Here is a 21319-nt window from a genome sequence, read left to right as displayed (position 1 = left end):
GAGTATGAGTGTCGAGCATAGAGTAGTGAGTGCAAAGTGCAGAGTAGTGAGGGCAGAGTGCAGAGTAGTGAGTGCATAGTGCATAGTAGTGAGGGCAGAGTGCAGGGTAGTGAGGGCAAAGTGCATAGTAGTGAGACCAGAGTGCATAGTAGTTATAGCAGAGTGTAGAGTATTAATGGCAGAGTGCAGAGCAGTGAATGCATAGTGCAGAGCAGTGAGTGCATAGTGCATAGTAGTGAGGGCAGAGTGCAGAGTAGTGAGGGCAAAGTGCAGAGTAGTAAGTGCATAGTGCGGAGTAGTGAGTGTAGAGTGCAGAGTAGTGAGTGCACAGCAAATAGTAGTGAGGGCAGAGTGCAGAGTAGTGATGGTAGACTGCAGAGTAATTAGTGCAGAATGCATAGTAGTGAGTGTGGAGCAGTGAGTGCAGAGTAGTGAGGGCAGTACTACTGTATTGGCACAGTGCTGAGTAGTGAGTGCAGAGTGCATAGTAGTGAGGGCAGAGTGCAGAGTAATTAGTGCAGAATGCAGAGTAGTGAGTGCAAAGTGTGGAGCAGTGAGTGCAGAGTAGTGAGGGCAGTACTACTGTTTTGGCACAGTGCTGAGTAGTGAGTGCAGAGTGCATAGTAGTGAGGGCAGTGTGCAGAGTAATTAGTGCAGAATGCAGAGTAGTGAGTGCAAAGTGTGGAGCAGTGAGTGCAGAGTTGTGAGGGCATTACTACTGTGTTGGCACAGTGCTGAGTAGTGAGTGCAGAGTGCATAGTAGTTAGGGCAGATTGCAGAATATGAGTGCCGAGCATAGAGTAGTGAGTGCAAAGTGCAAAGTAGTAAGTGCATAGTGCAGAGTAGTTAGTGCATAGTGCCGAATAGTGAGCGTACAGTGAATAGTAGTGAGTGCAAAGTGCAGAGTAGTGAGAGCAGAGTGCAGAGTAGTGAGTGCATAGTGCATAGTAGTGAGGGCAAAGTGCATAGTAGTGAGGGCAAAGTGCATAGTAGTGAGAGCAGAGTGCATAGTAGTTTTAGCAGAGTGGAGAGTATTAATGGCAGAGTGCAGAGCAGTGAATGCATAGTGCAGAGCAGTGAGTGCATAGTACATAGTAGTGAGGGCAGAGTGCAGAGTAGTCATGGTAGAGTGCAGAGTAAATAGTGCAAAATGCAGAGTAGTAAGTGCAGAGTGTAAGCAGTTAGTGCAGAGTGCAGAGTAGTGAGTGAACAATGCATAGTAGTTAGGGCAGAATGCAGAGTAGTGAGGGTAGAGAGCAGAGTAGTGAGGGCAGATTGCAGACTATGAGTGCAGAGCACAGAGTAGTGAGTGCAGAGTGCAGAGTAGTGAGGGCAGAGTGCAGAGTAGTGAGTGCACAGCAAATAGTAGTGAGGGCAGAGTGCAGAGTAGTGATGGTAGACTGCAGAGTAATTAGTGCAGAATGCATAGTAGTGAGTGTGGAGCAGTGAGTGCAGAGTAGTGAGGGCAGTACTACTGTATCGGCACAGTGCTGAGTAGTGAGTGCAGAGTGCATAGTAGTGAGGGCAGAGTGCAGAGTAATTAGTGCAGAATGCAGAGTAGTGAGTGCAAAGTGTGGAGCAGTGAGTGCAGAGTAGTGAGGGCAGTACTACTGTTTTGGCACAGTGCTGAGTAGTGAGTGCAGAGTGCATAGTAGTGAGGGCAGTGTGCAGAGTAATTAGTGCAGAATGCAGAGTAGTGAGTGCAAAGTGTGGAGCAGTGAGTGCAGAGTTGTGAGGGCATTACTACTGTGTTGGCACAGTGCTGAGTAGTGAGTGCAGAGTGCATAGTAGTTAGGGCAGATTGCAGAATATGAGTGCCGAGCATAGAGTAGTGAGTGCAAAGTGCAAAGTAGTAAGTGCATAGTGCAGAGTAGTAAGTGCATAGTGCCGAATAGTGAGCGTACAGTGAATAGTAGTGAGTGCAAAGTGCAGAGTAGTGAGAGCAGAGTGCAGAGTAGTGAGTGCATAGTGCATAGTAGTGAGGGCAAAGTGCATAGTAGTGAGGGCAAAGTGCATAGTAGTGAGAGCAGAGTGCATAGTAGTTATAGCAGAGTGGAGAGTATTAATGGCAGAGTGCAGAGCAGTGAATGCATAGTGCAGAGCAGTGAGTGCATAGTACATAGTAGTGAGGGCAGAGTGCAGAGTAGTCATGGTAGAGTGCAGAGTAATTAGTGCAAAATGCAGAGTAGTAAGTGCAGAGTGTAAGCAGTTAGTGCAGAGTGCAGAGTAGTGAGTGAACAATGTATAGTAGTTAGGGCAGAATACAGAGTAGTGAGGGTAGAGAGCAGAGTAGTGAGGGCAGATTGCAGACTATGAGTGCAGAGCACAGAGTAGTGAGTGCAGAGTGCAGAGTAGTGAGGGCAGAGTGCAGAGTAGTGAGTGCATAGTGCATAGTAGTGAGGGCATAGTGCAGAGTAGTAAGTGCATAGTGCAGAGTAGTAAGTGCATAGTGCTGAGTAGTGAGCGTACAGTGAATAGTAGTGAGGGCAAAGTGCAGAGTAGTGAATGCCGAGTGGAGAGTAGTGAGGGCAGATTGCAGAGTAGTGAGTATAGAGTGCAGAGTAGTAAGTGCAGAGTGCAGAGTAGTGAAGCCAAAATGCAAATTAGTGAGGGCAGAGTGCAGAGTAGTGAGGGCAAAGTGCATAGTAGTGAGGGCAGAGTGCACAGTAGTGAGAGCAGAGTGTAGAGTATTTAGGGCACAGTGCAGAGCAGTGAATGCATAGTGCAGAGTAATGAGTGCATAGTGCATAGTAGTAAGTGCAGAGTGCAGAGTAGTGAGAGCACAGTGTAGAGTATTTAGGTGAGAGTGTACAGCAGTAAATGCATAGTGCAGAGTAATGAGTGCATAGTGCATAGTAGTGAGGGCAGAGTGCAGACTAGTGAGGGCAAAGTGCAGAGTAGTAAGTGCATAGTGCGGAGTAGTGAGTGTAGAGTGCAGAGTAGTGAGCGCACAGTGCTGAATATTGAGGGCAGTACTACTTTGTAGGTATAGTGCCGAGTAGTGAGTGGTTAGTACATAGCAATGAGTGCAGAATAGTGAGTGTATAGTACTGAGTGCAGAATAGTGAGTGTAGAGTAGTAAGCGCAGAGTAGCGAGTAGTAAGTGCACATTAGTAAATGCAGTGTACTCAGTGCAGAGTGCAAATTATCCTACATGTAGCAATTAAGGTAATTGATTCTTTTTAATTACAATTAGTGCAATTACTTTGTACTGTTATCAAAAAATTGAAATTGAAGAAACTAATATCCTGGCAGCAAAAGTAAAATTAATTTAGTTGTATTAATATAGACTTCAAGTTAGGTCACCTTAGCATACATTACAAAGGCTGGAATATCTTTGTTGCAAACAATTAGGCTAATGAACACCACTTGTAAGCAGACCTTCAAAACACATCTTAAATATTTCTCCTTGTAAAGAAACTTGTAAAATTAAGACATCAGTTATTATGTCTGTTACGACTGCTTGGCATTTTTCTGATGGTATAAAGCTGATTATGTAATATACGTTGTTGTATTGTAAAATATTATGACACAAGTGTGTAAAGTGAGCACTATATAAAATTGCTAAAATAAATAAGTACATAAATTTGCAAATTAAGTACTACCCTCACTTTTTACCTAGTTCAATATGTAATGTACATACCGCATTTATATTTGACATACACTAAATAACAGTCAGGAAAAATTCACGATGTTGATAAATGTTACATTATATTGCTAAGCAGTTATTAGGCTCGCACAAAAGGTGCACGTGGCATACAGTGAAATGGCAAGCTGATTACCCAAGGCACTTAATTTTGAAAAGATAAACTAAACATAAATTATTTCCTAACTTACTCAATTTATAAAACACATATGTTACGTTTGAACACACGCTAAAGACTGACATTTTACCAAGTATCATAATAGCGCTATTTATCTAATGTAAAAGAATTTGAACATAATGTGAATACCGAAAATATAGCCTGTGCTGAGAAATAAAGAACTGTTTACGTGCGGTTTATTTTTAGCTATGAAATAGTTAATACTGTTGTTTGAACGTTAGGATAGGGGTTTGGTAAGGACCAATAGGAATGCAGTATTGGTATGAAAGGAGGTAACTGAAACATTGTTGTATGTATGAGCAAAAGCTGCTTGGTAGCCATTGCAGAGGGTGTTCAAGTGATGACAAAGCTAGCTCGAAAAGGTAATTTATAATTAATCGCAAACAGCACCAAAAATATAGTTATAACAAATAAGAAAGTGGCAATGTGGTATACTTTTACAAAGATGTTCCCATGTTTACGATAATTGTTTATATTAAAAGAAAATGAGTTTTTGATGTTATAAAGTTTGCTGCATACCGCGAGCAAGTCTATGTAAAGGGCATTTTAGCCATGGCATGTTATCTAATATGGCAGAGTTTTAAAAAGAGTGTGGTACTGAATATAATTTGTTATCTAACTACTGCTTATATTATGATAAGTAATATTATGTATATTCAAAGGCAGAATGATACTTAATTGAAACAATCCCAGAAACTCAAAATAGCGGCTGAAAGTTGTATGTACATGAATGCTGCAAACCTTACTTCGTATGCATTTCCAAGTACAAATAGAAATGGAATAGCAGAATGATTTTTAATAAAAACAATAACAGAAAATGTAAAATGCCGGTAGAAAGTAGAATGTACACGAATGCTGCGAACTTTACTCTGCATATAATAACGCGATATTGCAATTTGTAACTTAATAAACATGACTGTTGCCATTAAGAAAGTGCGCACCATTTTGCAAGTTACTCCATTAAACTGTAAGTTAATACATTGTAAAATGGTGGTGTTAATTTAGAGCGCGCGTGAACAGCAATACTTTATAAAGCGTAAAATGCCGGCCGAAAGTTATATGTAAACGAATGTTGTTACTCTTACTTTGCATATAGTAACAACGCGATATAGTAATTTATATTTTATTGTAATTTATGTTCCCATTAAAGTTGTGCGCACGCATTTGGCCACTTAATTAACAAAATTGTATGTTGAAACGTTGTAAAATGGCGGCATGATTTTTATGCGCGCGTGAACAGAAAGACTTTTACGGGGGCTCGCCTAAGGAACACAAACGTGTACTTTTAAGAGCGCGCGAACAGCAAGACTTTTTCGAAGGCCAGTAAATTAAATAGTGTATTGCAAAGCCGATTTTGCAAATAACTGCTGGGTAATTTATTAATAATAGTCAAGCGCTATTCTAAAAACAGCATTGAGTAAATTACACTAATTGCAGCAAAACAGAATATATGAAATTAAAAGATAATGCATATGAATGTGCTACATATAATGCATACGCACTTGGGAAGTTACTTAACACTAATGCACTCTAGCTTGTGTAATGGCGGCCTGAATTATAACATCGTACGTAAACAGCAAGACTTTTTTGGAGGCCAGTAAATAAAATTATGCATTGCAAAAGCCGATTTTATATATAACTGGTGGGTAATTTATAAATTGATGGCTAGCGCTAATATAAAAGCAGCATTTCATAAATTACATTGACTGCAGCAAAACGTTAAAAATACGGTAATTTATATGTATGTGGACACAAATAATATGCGCACGAATTTGGCAAATTAGTCAACACTTTTGTACTTAGGAAGCTTGTAAAGTATCGGAATGAATTGCAACGTAAGCAGCAAGACTTTTTGTATGTTGTTCAATGAAACACGGCTAAAGAATACAAACGTATGCTACTGAAGCCGCTTTTTAATATTATTGCTGCTTTATTTCCTAATAATACGTGTTAATTATGCAACAGCAGTATATAATTTAATTGAACGTTTAAAGGCGTGTAACATGTTCCCATTAAAGTTGTGTGCACGCATTTGGCCACTTAATTACCAAAATTATATGTTGAAACGTTGTAAAATGGCGGCATGATTTTTATGCGCGCGTGAACAGAAAGACTTTTACGGGGGCTTGTAAATTAAATAGTGTATAGCAAAAGCCGGTTTTGAAAAACAGAACTGCTAGGTAATTTATTAATAAAAGCAGCATTTAATAAATTGCAATGACTGCAGCAAAACGTAAAATATAAAATTACGTTAATTTACATGTATGTCGACACAAATAATATGAGCACAAATTTGGCAAGTTAGTGAACACTTGTACTTAAGAAGCAGCAAGACTCTTTGTATGTTGTTCACTGAATGACGGCTAAGGAACACAAACGTGTACTTTTAAGAGCGCGCGAACAGCAAGACTTTTTCGAAGGCCAGTAAATTAAATAGTGTATTGCAAAGCCGATTTTGCAAATAACTGCTGGGTAATTTATTAATAAAAGGCAAGTGCTATTCAAAAAACAGCATTGAGTAAATTACACTAATTGCAGCAAAACAGAATATATGAAATTAAAAGATAATGCATATGAATGTACTACATATAATGCATACGCACTTGGGAAGTTACTTAACACTAATGCACTCTAGCTTGTAAAATGGCGGCCTGAATTGTAATGGCGTACGTAAACAGCAAGACTTTTTTGGAGGCCAGTAAATAAAATTATGCATTGCAAAAGCCGATTTTATATATAACTGGTGGGTAATTTATAAATTGATTGCTAGCGCTAATATACCAGTAATTGAAATTATGCATTGCAAAAGCCGATTCTATATATAACTGGTGGGTAATTTATAAATTGATGGCTAGCGCTAATATAAAAGCAGCATTTCATAAATTACATTGACTGCAGCAAAACGTTAAAAAATACGGTAATTTATATGTATGTGGACACAAATAATATGCGCACGAATTTGGCAAATTAGTCAACACTTTTCTACTTAGGAAGCTTGTAAAGTATTGGAATTAATTGCAACGTAAGCAGCAAGACTTTTTGTATGTTGTTCAATGAAACACGGCTTTAGAATACAAACGTATGCTACTGAAGCCGCTTTTTAATATTATTGCTGTTTTATTTCCTAATAATACGTGTTAATAATGCAACGGCAGTATATCATTTAATTGAACGTTTAAAGGCGTGTAACATGTGAACGATGACGATTGAAAGTTAAATGCAAATGAATAGTGCAATCTGCAGCCGTGATTTAAAATGTAACGTTTAACTATTTATTATTACGCACTTTCAGTGTATACCAGCGGAGCATACAAAGAAAGTGCGCAGGTTACCAGTATGGTTTTCTTTCGGTTAACTTGTATATTGGTAAAACGAATGCGTAAGATAACGAATTTATAGCAAATAGACTTAAATGTTGCCAGTAAATATATGCACAGGTATTAGCAAATCGAGCAAAAACAGATTAACAAAAAAAAGCATGACAAAATTTCCCAAGGCACATTGATGTATTAGGATAGTACTTACGTTGATATTGCGAGTTCAACTGCAAACTCCTATGTCTATGTATGTATAGTCTTCTCCGTCAACAATTTTAAGAAGTGTGCAGGAAAATTATTCTGTGAAAGAAGCAGCAATATATTATATTTGTACATAAAAGAGCAATGGAAATGTATACATTGTGTGTTTAGGAAACATTATATAATGTGATGCTAAAATTAAGTACATAATAATAATAAAACTAATAATAATCCACATTTGTAAAGCGCACAATGACACGTAAGGGTCTCTAGGCGCTGGGGGCCGTTGAGAAGATTAAGCAAGCTATTGCTCAGAGTCACATGCTGCTGGGCTAATCTGCCGTTGGTGCTGGGGATCAAACCGTGATCACCATATTACGAAGGTAGTTGCCCTAGCCGCGGCGCATTAATACTTTGAAATAAATTGTAAAATTAGCGCAAACAATACATTAACAAATGTTAATAATGAAGGACAAGTACGTACCTTTTGCAAAGAGATGGCAAACGTGGAAAAGTTCAGCGGTGGCCAAGTAGCGATGTAGAAGAGAAACGTCTCTAGTTAAGTACGTTTTTTTTTTCTCATTAGATAAGATCTTCCAGGCAATAAAATGCAAGGGAAGCTAACAAAAGCATAAATCTGTTGTGGAAATGTCAACGTGTGACAGAAAGTGGTCTGCTAAACGTCAATGTCAATCAAAGATCAAAGGTCAGCTATAGTATCTAAAGTGTTTCGGTTTCGTTTCTTGAAATGTAGTGAAATGCTAAGAAACGTATAGCGGATGAAAAAAGCACAATGTTAGCGTAAAATAGCAATCGAAATTTTAAATTTGCACAAATGTAAAAATATGTAAAAGGACACAACGCATTTTTATTTAAAAAGTGCTATAACCTTTTAGCCGCAATGTTAAACAGCATAAAGAACGTATAAATTATAAAAGCGCCTCCTTTTCGCTATTGCGCTGTAAATCTACCCACCACGCTGAACCCGCAAAACTGAACAAATATACTGCGCTCCCACGCCATGTACAGTGTTTCCCACAACGCTATGTTTTTTTTTTTATTAAAACAAATACAGACATTATAGCGCGCCTGCCTACTTGTTTATTTTGTTGCTACTGGCGAGCCAAGCGTCCGCAAACACGAGCCACCCTTCTTGTCTCCGGCGTGGACTGAGGTGCTAGCCGCTGGTTTATTTTAAGCATGCTGTTTCTGGTAATTTACTGGTCAGGATGGCGAGCCCAAGAGGGTATTGTTCTGACAAAGAAAGCAATGTCGTATGTTCGGCAGGTGTATACAAGAGACAATGAGAATATTGGCAATAGGTGTGAACTTAAGTATTAGAAATTGAGTGGGCCTGTGAATTCAGTGGAGTGACATTCTAAGGAGTCTCGAACACTGAAAAGTGTGATGGGAGTTCGGGGGTAAGATAAATTGTTGTTCAGCACTTCGTGCCACATTAAGGATGCTTTAAAGTACTGAGGGGATCAGGAGAAATTCGAAAAGGATTAGCACTGGGTGAAGTAGAGAAGAAGGTAGAGGCAGTGAGGAACGAGCTTTGTGGGTTTAATGATGTTCCCTAAAACGTTTGCTTCTCACAAGGTCAGGGCAATTGCACATTGTGGGTTAAGCATCTTATTGCCCTTCGGGCATCCAACGTAGGTCCAGGAGGGACAAATTCTTGCCAAGTTTCAAGATAAGCTGTGCTTTTGTAAATGACTCCAAACTAGATGTGTTGTAGTTATATCGTATGTGGCTATCATGAAGCTATATGCAAAAGAAACAATTGATGGACGGAATGCTGGACTATGCAAACATTCACCCCCAGTCACAGATCTGGGTTTAATGTAAACATCTTTTTTGTGTTCCTATAGTATTTTAAAACAGATATTGAAATGTGTCCCTATCAGGGCCTATATTCATGGCCTTAACTTTTAATGGGGAAACACTGGTGATTTCTCAACAATTAATGTAATGAGTGTTGATGTTATTCAGGTCAGTGATTTTGTTCCTGTTCATATTTCACATATTGTACTGAATCTTACACTCCATTAAAGAGTTAGCTATTTTCGAGATGATTTACACAAATAACAGATACAAATTACCACCAGTCAAATACATTTAATATTTTCTTATACTTACTCGCCACTAATTCTTTCTAAGTTTCGGAGTAGCATGCTACTTACCGAAAAGCGCTTCAACGCCTCACCAGGGGTAGTAAGCACTATATGAATGCAATTACAATCACAATATTACTCTTGTACAAGTCATGATTTGAAATGAGTCCCCCCTTGGTATTAGAACGGACACAATTGAGAGCTCTAGAGTTGGGGCTGAAGTCAGTGTGAGTATATGTCAGGACATATCAGCTGGTCAAAGGGTGTTAAGAATACATGGTTATTTACTTGTTGGCTTCTGTACAGAGCGCATAAAGACAACCACTGACAAAGCCAACAGCCCAGGCTGGTTTTAAGTGTAAGTCAGTTGTGTTATTGTATCTGAATGCAATAACAGTATCTGCGAGAGAAACAAAAATACTAATTTCGTAGCACAGAACGAGACTCAGAGAAACTGAGTTTACATGTTTAAGCCATGCTTTTACCTACATAGGTCATGCCCCTTTTAGAGACCTCGCCACCACACACACACTTTCTTCATCCCACTTAAAGCCCTGATCAAATGTCTCCCAATCCAATACTCTGTATAAGTATTCATTTGTATGCATAGTATTTATTGCCTTTGCTGTAATTTGAAGAACTCTGTGCATTACCAACTGCATTAAAGTAAATTGTGAGGAAATGCTTACCACGTGACAGAAAGTTACATGCCAAGATGCTCATTTAAAACCTCCAGTGATGCTGCTTTATTGGAGTGCGCCATGGATTGGTTTTACGGATAACAACACGTAAGATCTTTGTCAGATGAAGGGGGAGGAGGTGAGTCATCGGAATCACTTTCTCCCTTCAGTGGCAGCGACCAGTGCCATAGTCTCCCGCCCCAGTTCTACATTAGACTTTTTGATGACAAGAGCTGGCAGCTTCCGGGTCTTTCATCTCCGACCCTCTGAGAAGGAAGTGCAGGCGCTGATCTTTTTATTGGGTTTGTTACAAAAGAATTGGACCTGCATCACACTACCGGGTGGTTAGCTTGTTTTATGGTAAATAGTACTAAGGGGAATTACCATTTGGCTAGCGAGCAGAGAAATCGGATTTTGATTTTTGCATTTTACTCCCTTCCAACTCCTAACTTTTTCCTTTCTGTCCTATAAAGTGCAGGGCCCAGTATACACAATATCAAACAACGCTCCCCACGCCATGTACAGCGTTTCCCACCACGCTATGTTTTTTTATTAAAACAAATACAGACATCATAGCGCGCCTGCCTACTTGTATGCATTTAACCCGCAAAACGCATTTAGCCCGTAAAACTGAACAAATATAGTAGATAAATTAATAGCTTTGGCATTTACAATGTTAATAGTTGTAACTTTTGCAAATCTGACATTTATAGCTTTTGTAATGCAATATGTGTTGCATTTCTGTTATAAGAGGTCTATTTCACGCTATATGAAACTCTGCAAAATAAACTTCACAGTTTTTAGCATCTTGATTATGCCATTTCATGTCTAACTTGAAAGTGCAAAAGGCACGGGCTAATGTGAATTGGAATGTAACTTTTTTTTTTCTCTATTTTGGCAGTGAGAGTGACTCCTTAACTCTCATTCTGTGCTTGCCGGCTGCAGAGCACTTCACTCGGTAGTTTGCACAATTAAGTTGTATTACTTTTAGAAGTTACGAGCTGCCCTGCACTTAACGTGCTATGAACCTCGCCCCCAGATTAAGGAAATTCACACAATCAGAATTATTCTGTTAATTGTTAATAGCGGTACTGCACTGTAGGCTGCAGCAGTGTTAAGGCAGTTGCTTGTAATGAGCATACTAAAAAACACTAGTTTGGGCTGTTTTTGGTAGGTTGCAGGCGGGTTGTGCGACAATGTGCGCATTTTTTTTTTTGCATTGATACCACGCTGTAGCAAAACCGCGACAGCAGGCAGCTCGCCACGAGAGTAGCATCGCATGAAATCTGCGTGCTTACTTGACTTGACTCGACTTGACGACGACTCAGTGTGGCGTTGAGGTAGGCATTGATCAGCACATCATTGACCAAATTTTAGTTGTATGCAAGACTAGTATCTGAGTTGTAGTAATTAATATTATAAAGCACCAGCTACGCTGGTAGCCTGTGTCTAAGAAAGTATCATGGCTGCGTATTTTGTTCTGAGCCAGATTATGGTATATAAGACTTGTTTTGCAGTACGGCTGCGTTTGTAGTCATGGCGCATTTGTACAGCACTAAGTAAATATTGACAAAGGCTAATTGAACGCTAATGTATTATAATTACCGAACAGCTTATTACTGCAAGAAAATACGTTATTTATTAGCATTTGCTATCGCACTTTGAGGTGGCAAACTTTCATCATAGACAACAGCGCTCAACTTTAAGCTCGGAAAACCTAGTTCGAGTGTGAAGAATGTTGCTAAAAAAGTCTCTTGTAATTTTGGGCAAATTACTTCATTTTCTTGCGCTTAACAAAATCAATGTGTGTCTTTGTGTAACGTAAGTAGTGATATGTAAAGCGCTCTGAAACCCAGTTCAGTTTGAGTCTCGTTCGCGCAATATAAAACTCTGCAAAATAAACGTTGTTTCTTGCGTTAACCGCAAGCTTTAATTAGGACTTAACATGAAGTTTTTGGAAAGTTCTTTTACCATATGCAAGAAAATACGTTATTTATTAGCATTGGCTATCGCACTTTTACGTAGTAAGCTTTCATCATAGACTAAAGCGCTTTACTTTAAGCTTAGGGAACACAGTTCAAGTCTCAGTAATGTCGCCAAAAAGCCTCATGTGATTCTGGCCAAATCGCTTCTTCTACCTGTGTCTAACAAAATAAATGTGTGCCTTTATGTAACGTAACTCATTGACCAAATTTTAGTTGTATGCAAGACTAGTATCTGAGTGGTATTAATTAATATTATAAAGCACCAGCTACGCTGCTAGCCTGTGTCTAAGAATGTATCATAGCTGCGTTTTTTGTTCTGAGGCAGATTAAAGTATATAAGACTTGTTTTGCAGTACGGCTGCGTTTGTAGTCAACTGGTGCTATGTAAAGCACTGTGATACTACGTTGAGTGCAGGTCTATTTGGCAGTATAACTACTGTGATTCTGGGCAAATCAATTAATCTCCCCGTGCCTAACAAAATGAATGTATGCCCTTGTGCGATGCAAATTACATATGCTGCGCTAAAATTTGCAAAATAAATATGCTGAAGATACTGCATGTGACATGTAATGCGTAAAAAGCGCTCAACTTCAGCCTTGAAAAGCCAGTTTCAGTCTTAGTAATGTCGCCAAAAAGCCTCTTGTGATTCTGGGCAAATTACTTAATCTCTTCGTGCCTAACAAAATGAATGTGTAGTTAACAGCACCTTCCCAGTATAGAAAAATACATTATGTGAAAGCATTGGCTATTGTACTTTCAAACAGCAAGCTTTTATAAAAACTTTCACATGGAGCAGTTTTAAACTTTAGTTCTCGCGCCGACGGCACACTTTTATAAAGACTTCACATGAAGCATCTTTAAGATCTCTTTTTACATTTTGATTAAATCGTGACACTTTATTTGCTTAAGGCGAATAAGCTGAACATTTGCTAACTGTTCTTAAACTGAAAGCAGACATGGTGGCGCCTGCTAAGCATCCTGTAAAGTGTCCCTGTGATTTGTAACAGTTTTTATCTAATGAAAGACAAACCGTGTTAATGGCTGTAGGGTGGGGGAAAGGATGTCTTGAAGTGCCTAAATGCAAGCAAATGGCTCCAGGCTGGGGGAAGGGTGTGCTACACTAAACTGCGTAGGTGTAAGCAAAGCGAACAAATACAAAGGCAAAATGGGATAGGGAACACGTACAAATCTGCTGAATTGTTAGAGGTGTGATAGAGGAAAATGCAATGGCTGAAAGTTCTAAATACAAAGGTGAAATAAGATAGGAAACACGTACAAATGTGCTGAATTGTTAGAGGCTTGAAAGCGCCCAACTTCATGCTTGAAAAAATCAGTTCGAGTCTCAGTAATACTAACAAAAAGACTTCTGTGATTTTGGGCAACTCAATTAATCTCCCGGTGCCTAACAAAATGAATGTGTGCCCTAACCTAGTTTGAGTCTCAGTAATGCCTACAAAAAGACTTCTGTGATTCTGGGCAAATCAATTAATCTCCCCGTGCGTCACAAAATGAATGTGTGCCCGTGATTCTGGGCAAATCAATTAATCTCCCCCCGCGTAACAAAATGAATGTGTGCCCTTGTATGATGCAAATTAAATATGCAGAAGATACTGCATGTGACATGTAATGCGTAAACATTTAATTGAGAAAAGCAGCACGTACAAATGTGCTGAAATGTTAGAGGCTTGAAAGCGGCCGGCTGCAAGCTGTTTTGTTTGCGATGCAAATTAAATGTGCTGAAGATACTGCATGTGACAGAACAACAGCGGACAGCACTCCACGCGCTCTGAAAAGAAAAAAAAAGCCATTTAAGTCAGGCTTCCTTAGTAACTAACAGACGCATCGACGCCAGCCCCTTTCGAATACCTCCCCCACAAATAAATGAACATGTAATGCGCGCCCGCCCCTTCACACGGTACATCAATCCCCAAATCCCAGACGCATTGACGCCAGCCCCTTAAAGCGAAAAAAATGACTGAAGCAACCCCCGGACCACGTTAAAAAAAAACCACACACATTAGATGCAGTGAAAGCGCGCTCACGAGGTCAAAAGGCACTCCACATGAACAACTACCAGACCCATTGACGCCTGCACTTAAAAGTGAAACTGACTGAAGCAAGCGCCCGGCCCACGTTCAAAAAAAAAAACACACACGCATTAGATGCAGTCAAGGCACGCTCACGAGGTCAAATCTCCAGCAGAAGAAATTCGTAACAGTCTGCTGTCCACATTCCCCTTCATTCCCCAGAAAGCGGCAACATAAGTTGTCTCCCTAGACAGCAAAAGCTTTGCTTTTGCTTTCGTCTAGGCGAGACCTAAAAAACCAGTTCTTTTTAGAACTACCTCCAATTTATAAAAAATGCTACATTTTAAAAAAACTCTGTCATTCTTTTTTTTCCATGGTACGCTCCCCGGTACGCTCCCCGGTGCGCATACCGGGCGCTCCCCCCCGCGAAAATCGAAAAAACCCCCCAACTTTTATGGCCCCCACATCAAACCTAGGAGGTCAGGGGGGGTCTACCCTGCCCCCTTTTGGTCATTTCCCCATTTGTTTTTGCCACCTCTTGTGTCTCGATCCTACCGAGGCACAAGATGGCGGCCGCTCCGGACTGTTTGGAATGTTCACAGACACCTGAGAGCCAATCAGCTTTACGCTCGCGAACTCGCGTTGTGCGCTGGTACACGCCCCGGTGCGCGTCCCGGGGCGCGCTTATAGATATATATATATTTTTGAACCTAAATTACTCAAAATCCACTGGAGAACATATCTTGAGACATAGCAAAGGCACAATGGGCTACCAGTCCCTACAATTTTGCCAAGTTTGGTGGAAATCCATTCAGCCGTTCGGGCTAAAAGTGAGTCCAACCGCCCTATAGAAATTAACATGGGGAAAACACGTTTTGGGACCCCCTTTTATCTCCGCCCCCGCTTGACGAATCCCCCCCAAACTTTCAGGGAAGGAGCGGAGCGGAGCTGGCCATTTTCTTGGAGAAATTCAGGCAATTCCGTCCATCAACGCCAAAGTTATTCTCAATAGAATGTTGCGGATTTTCTATGGAAACTAGGTCCTAACTATAACTACCTACTGGCGACCGCCAGTAGGTAATATATGTATATATATATGTATATATATGAAACATACAAATGTAAAGGATACTCATGCTACTTTCTAAGGGTATTTTCACTTCAGAAACCATCGAAGATAAAGCATACTTTGTGGGACAATACAAAACAGGTGCAAAAATAAATCAACTTGAATATCACATAAGGAAGTACATGAAATACATTCAGTACAACAATACCACATGGTGGAACGTGATGACTTGTATTTTTACATGTAAACACATGTTTAACATATATCCTTACATATAATAATCTTTGTGAAATAGTGTCCCCAGGATACCCCTGATTTGCATACTTCCAAAAATCTACACAGATTGTAGTCAAGTATGCAGCTGTATTTCTCAAGCCTCTCATCTCCACTCTCCCAAGTTACCTCAGGAATACCATGCATGCGATCACCACATTGCAAGGCTTGACATTGGATGAGTCAACTGAGACCTTCCTCACATTGAATATTGGCAGTCTCTATACTATCCTCCCCCAAGAGCGGGGGCCGGGAGCGATGGAAGTAGTGCTGAATAAAAAACAGCAAGGATGTGAGGTCATGACTGAATATCTACTGAAACTTGTAAAAATGTGTATGAAGGTTAACTTCTTCAAATCTAACAAGCAGTTATATCTACTGTAGGAAGCTGGTGTAGCATTCTCTCTCTCTCTACTCTTGAGTGTTCTCTGGAACTTAGAATGCTCTTATGCTGAATATTCCTTATGTCTCAGTTACTTCCTGGTAGCTGATGGATGGGGTGTTATTAAATAAACCTCTATGTTGAATCCAACATTTATCTGTATTTATTACAATTTTTCATTGGTGACGAGGATGGGATGGAATAAAAGACAGAGGAGAAGAACACCTCAACATCAAGCTAAGTGGAATGGAGTGTGATTGACTTATAGAGACTTTAAGGAAAAAACATATTTGTTGAAGGAAATTGACAAAAAAAGAACTATCAAAGTTAAAAGGAGAAAGTTAAAAGGAATTAGAAGTGAGAATAATTTAATATAATCTTCCCCAGCGGCTGTTGTTTTAATAAGGGAAGTTTATATGCTTCTCCGGCGGCAGTAAAAATTATTTAAGGACAGAGTGGGAAGGTATATGCAGAGCGATGCTGTTTCACGCTTAATTTGCGAAGGTATATGCAGAGCGATGCTGTTTCACGCTTAATTTGGGAAGGTATATGCAGAGCGATGCTGTTTCACGCTTAATTTGGAAAGAGAAAGGAATTTCCCTTCTCCAGCGGCGGTTGTGTGTGTTGGGAAGTTTTTAAAAAATAATAAAACTTCTCCTGCGGCAGATAACGAGAAATTAAGTTTTGAGAAGGAATAAAGATTGGAAAAGTAAATTGAAGATTGACGTGTTAAGGAGGAATGTAACAGACTTGGTTGTGGCGGTTTTAACGAGACATGAGGCATTCGTTACTGTTTTAAGTGCAAGCGGAGTTCCTCGCTGTAAGGCGGCTGCTGTTGAATGATGACGCATTAGAACGCATATAAGGGAGTCGGCGAAAGGCACAGAGGAAGCAGCGCGAGAGGGAGTCGGCAAAAGGCACAGAGGAAGCAGCGCGAGATCTGCCGAGTGTGATTGTCATCTGCGCATGTTCGAATCTGTCTAAAGTGGAGCTGACAGAAAGCGTCGTTTGTAGTACGTGTATGGAACTGATGAAGGAAATAAACGAAGCAATCGGAGGGTGTTTTCTGCGCATGTTTGTATCTGACATTGCAGAAATAACAGTGTCTGGTTGCTAACGAACGTGTAAACTGCAAGTTAAAACGTTAACTATAAATGTATACATTTTTATTTATGATATAAAAACTGGCAAATACGAATTCAGATTTGTTTGGAAACTTTATCTGTGCATGAATATTTGGTACATGTTTATTTATTATTCAGTATAAAAGATTTTTAGTATTAGTATGTGATAGTAGTATAATATTTTAGTTGCTAAAAATTTTAAGTGAGGAAAATGTGCATACAGGTTTAGATCAATTTCAATATTTAAATAGTATTGGGTAGGTACAAAGAATATCGAGCATATTTAGTGATATTCATCTAATTTAGTTTAAGATTTAAGATGCAGAACGTGACTACACCACCATTTTTTCTAAGTGATCCTGGGGAACCAAAAGTTAAATGGAGTAAATGGAAAAAGATTTTTGCACATTATTCAAGGGTTTGTGGCACTAATTTAAGTGCGGAAAGAAAATATTCATTATTAAAGCACTGTCTTGGTGGAGAAGGTCAAGAAATGCTTGAAAATCTACCAGATTTATCTCCTCAGGAGCAAAGAGGTTTAGATGAATCTGAGTTATGTTTGTTACAACTTGACAAACGTTATTTACCTCGTGTGAGTACTATAATGGAAAGGTACCATTTTGGTAGAAGAGAACAAGGAAAGTACGAATCAGTTGAGGAGTATTTAACTGCTTTAAGAAAGTTATCAGCTACTTGCAAGTTTGGTGCTGCAAATGAAGAACGTTTAAGGGATCAGTTTGTCTTAAAGTGTAGAGAAGACAAGATTAGGGAAGAATTGTGGCTTAAGGATGAGCCGCCTCTGGAAGAAGTTATAGGTATAGCTAAGAGGGTTGAGCATATGTTGAAATGTGTCAATGAGTTAAAAAATGATAAAGGGAAAAATGAGGAAAAAGTGGAAGAAGTGAAGGAAAATGTTTCTCAGGTAAAAGATGTGAAGACCTTTGTTAAGGATTTAAGTAAAGAAGAATCTGCATCGACTTCTATAACATGTTTTAGATGTGGTAAGTCTGGTCATAAAGCCAACTCAAAATGTTGCCCAGCATTGACTTTTGTGTGTCATGGGTGTGGGAAAAAAGAACATTTTGTAAAATTTTGTAAATCAAAGGATAAGAAAGTAATTAAGAAAGAGATAAAGGAAGTTATATGTCATGTAAAGGAAAAGAACGGAAATGATCATCCTACTGGAATGGTTAAGATTGATGGCACTTTATTAGAAATGAAATTTGACTCTTGCTCACACATTTCTATTATTTCAAAAGAAATTTATGAAGAATGTTTTAAAATAAAGAATAATCTTAGTAAAATGGATGTGAATCCAGGGAGTTATGGTGGTTCTCCAATAAGTATGATGGGTTATTTTAATGCTTCCATTGAAATGGAGAAGAGAATAATTGTTGGAAAGATCTATGTTTCAAAAGTCGGTGATTGTTTAATTGGGTGGCCTCATCAACGTTTATTGGGGGTGATGCTGAATCCTAATTCTAATCCTCAGGTTCAAATTCAAGACGTTGAATCTAATGGTAACTCCTTTATAGAGGAGTTTCCAAGATGTTTTGGGCAGAATTAGGTTGCCTTAAAGGTTATAAACATGGTTTCAAGTTAAAGAAAGATGATGTACCTGTAATGGCTATGGTTAGAAGAATTCCGATAGCTGTACAGAAAAAAGTAGAACAAGAATTGAAGAAGTTACAGGAACAAGATATTATTACCTCTGTAGAACCAACAGAATGGTTGGCGCCAGTTGTTGTCGCAAACAAACCAAATGGCGAGATAAGATTATGCTGCGGTTTAAGATCACTCAATAGGGAGGTTATAGTGGATAAATTTCCTTTACCTAATATAGTTGAATTATTAACATCTTTAGGTGATTCCAAGGTATTCACAACATTGGATCTTACTCAGGCTTATCATCAGATTGAGTTGACGCAGGATTCACAAGACCTAACGGCTTTTATTACACCGATGGGTGCATTTAAGTATAAGAGAATGCCATTTGGTCTTGTTTCTGCTGCGTCAGTGTTTCAGCGTATCATGGCTTCAATTTTAAAAGGAGTAAAATCTGAGAAATGTTATCAAGACGATTTATTGATTTATGGTAAAAATCAAGAGGAACATGACAAGACTTTGAAAATTGTTCTTAAAAGATTAGAAAATTGAAATATGAAAAATGTAGATTTTCAGTCAACAAAGTAAATTATCTAGGACATAGCATATCAGCTGTTGGGATATCACCTAGGAAGGATTTGGTTGATACTATAGAACAACTCCCTATATGGAACTCCCTCCCTCCTGACATCAGAAGAATCCCCTCCCTGGCACGCTTAAAAAAAGAGGCTAAATCCTTCCTCATGGGTAATTTTCTTGGATAAACCCGTTCCACAGCTTCCTGAGAGACTATTGCCTCATCCTGTGACCCGGTACAGGACTCGTGTGATATCCTGCCTATTATATGACTCTGTCTCTGTAAAATGCCCTGATGTATAGTTTCCCCTATCCCTAATGTACAATACTTGTGTGATATCGTGCCTTCCTCATGACCACTCGACCCTGTAAGCTCTCTGATGTACAGGTCTCCTGTGATGACCTGTCTTCTGTATTACCCTATGAATATGTAAAGCGCTCTGATACCCTTACGGGTCAAGTTTGCGCTCTTTGAAACCTTAAAATAAATAAATAAAAATAATTAAAATAAATTACAGCATAGTACCTTGTAGAACCTTTACATTTTGAGTTACACTTTATTAATGTGTAGCCCTGCATTCTAAGACACCAAAGGTGTGATGCTTTAACCATTTTTACCACTGCTTTTCTGCACTCTTTGTCGCCGCACTACATTATAGTGGTGCTTCTGCGTTGTGGACATTCTTAGCTGCCAAGTGTCCCTATGCCAAATATTTCACCTTAAGCCAGTCTTGACCTTTTAAAAGATTTCACGTTGTATTTTGGGAGTTTCAATCTTGCTGTTAACACTATAACTATGTGGCTCAAAGGGACCAGCAAAGTGCATTTAGGTAGAGGGACAGGGTGAGCTGAAGGGATAACTCAACAATGGGACACCTTATAGATGTCAAGTTTGTTCATTTGTGGAAAGTCTTGTGTCATGTTTTCATCACAATCCTTTGTGCAATGTGACAGCTCTATTTCACAGGCACCTGTTTCTACAACTTGTACTGAATGTTTAAAGCCTTGGGTGTTTGAGAGTTGGCATACTCTCAATACTAATTTGTGGTAAAACAGGCCTGAAATATCAAAGGGTTTTACCAAATCTGTGTCTGTGGAGAAATGTGATAGTATATATTGGCAAAGATTTTTATGAGCCATCAAACATGACTGTAATATTCCCTGATTCTCTACAGTGTATAAAATAATTAAGTCAGACCAAAGCTTGCACCTTTAATTTAAGCATACAGAACTGGAAGGAACAAAACAAAGAAACAACTATGTTTCAGTGACACCCCTAAAGAGCAAAACTCAAGCATACTAATATTAAACGAGTCGTCCTTGCTGCTACCCAGTGTAACAAAATTACATTGTGTTGATCCCTTCAGGAAGAAATGAAAAGGATTCATTCTCTCTCAATTTTCAGTCTTTGAATGGGACTTGAGTTTGTTGTTGTGCAGATGTTTATCAGTGTTTTATGGTTACACTGATGAGGGCTGCATCTATTTCAGTGGGTTTCTTTCAGTTATTACAGGTTTAAGCCAAAATCAGGGTAGCCTAAATTTTAATTGCCTGAATAAAATTAGACAATAGAATGTAATCTGAAAACTGACCGCTGTTTGTGATGATCTATGCCATGTCCAGCCAACCCAGCCAGCTCGCAGCGTAGGTGCAGCTCTTTCACAAGTGAGTCTCCCTTTCCCATCATATTAAGGATTGCCTCTCAGCACACACACTACTTTGTGATGTCAAGAAGGATTGCTTCTAATGTATTGAATCTTTATCTTTCAGCAAACACTATTGTGTACGTAGGGCATTGCTACTTGCCACCGGGTGGAGAAGACATTCTCATCACAACAAGGATTGTAAAGGAGCACTCTTTAAACCCGACAGATTTCCGGAAAATGAAGTAAGTGACAGGAGGATGGTATAGCAATACCACAGCACGTGGGCAGTTGTCTCATTGTGTGATAGGCACATTTTTCCCCTTCTGGCTTGACCTTTTGCTGGTGTGTTGATCCTGATCTTTGCATAGAATGGTATTGTGTCTTCTGTTCTTTTTCTGTTCTATGCATGTTGACCAACATCTATGTGCATGGCCAGCAATGTCTCTGGCTCCAAGGTTGTGGTGGCCCAACATATGTATGCATGGCTAGCACCGC

At 39.3% G+C, this 21319-nt stretch overlaps 1 protein-coding gene across 1 annotated transcript in view; it reads left to right on the top strand.

Annotated features, from left to right (window-relative positions):
- LOC144819182 (avidin-related protein 7-like) overlaps positions 1-21319 on the top strand; it is a 135826-nt gene that overhangs the window by 40317 nt on the left and 74190 nt on the right. The window contains exon 3 of the mRNA XM_078677154.1: positions 20949-21066. Within this exon, the coding sequence (XP_078533280.1) occupies positions 20949-21066 (118 nt within the window). The remainder of the gene's footprint in view (positions 1-20948; positions 21067-21319) is intronic.

The sequence above is a fragment of the Lissotriton helveticus genome, chromosome 2_1 (assembly GCF_964261635.1).
Source record: "Lissotriton helveticus chromosome 2_1, aLisHel1.1, whole genome shotgun sequence".
Taxonomy (NCBI): domain Eukaryota; kingdom Metazoa; phylum Chordata; class Amphibia; order Caudata; family Salamandridae; genus Lissotriton; species Lissotriton helveticus.
The sequence above is the reverse complement of the archived record's forward strand: the minus strand, read 5'-3'. Positions and strand labels throughout refer to the sequence as shown.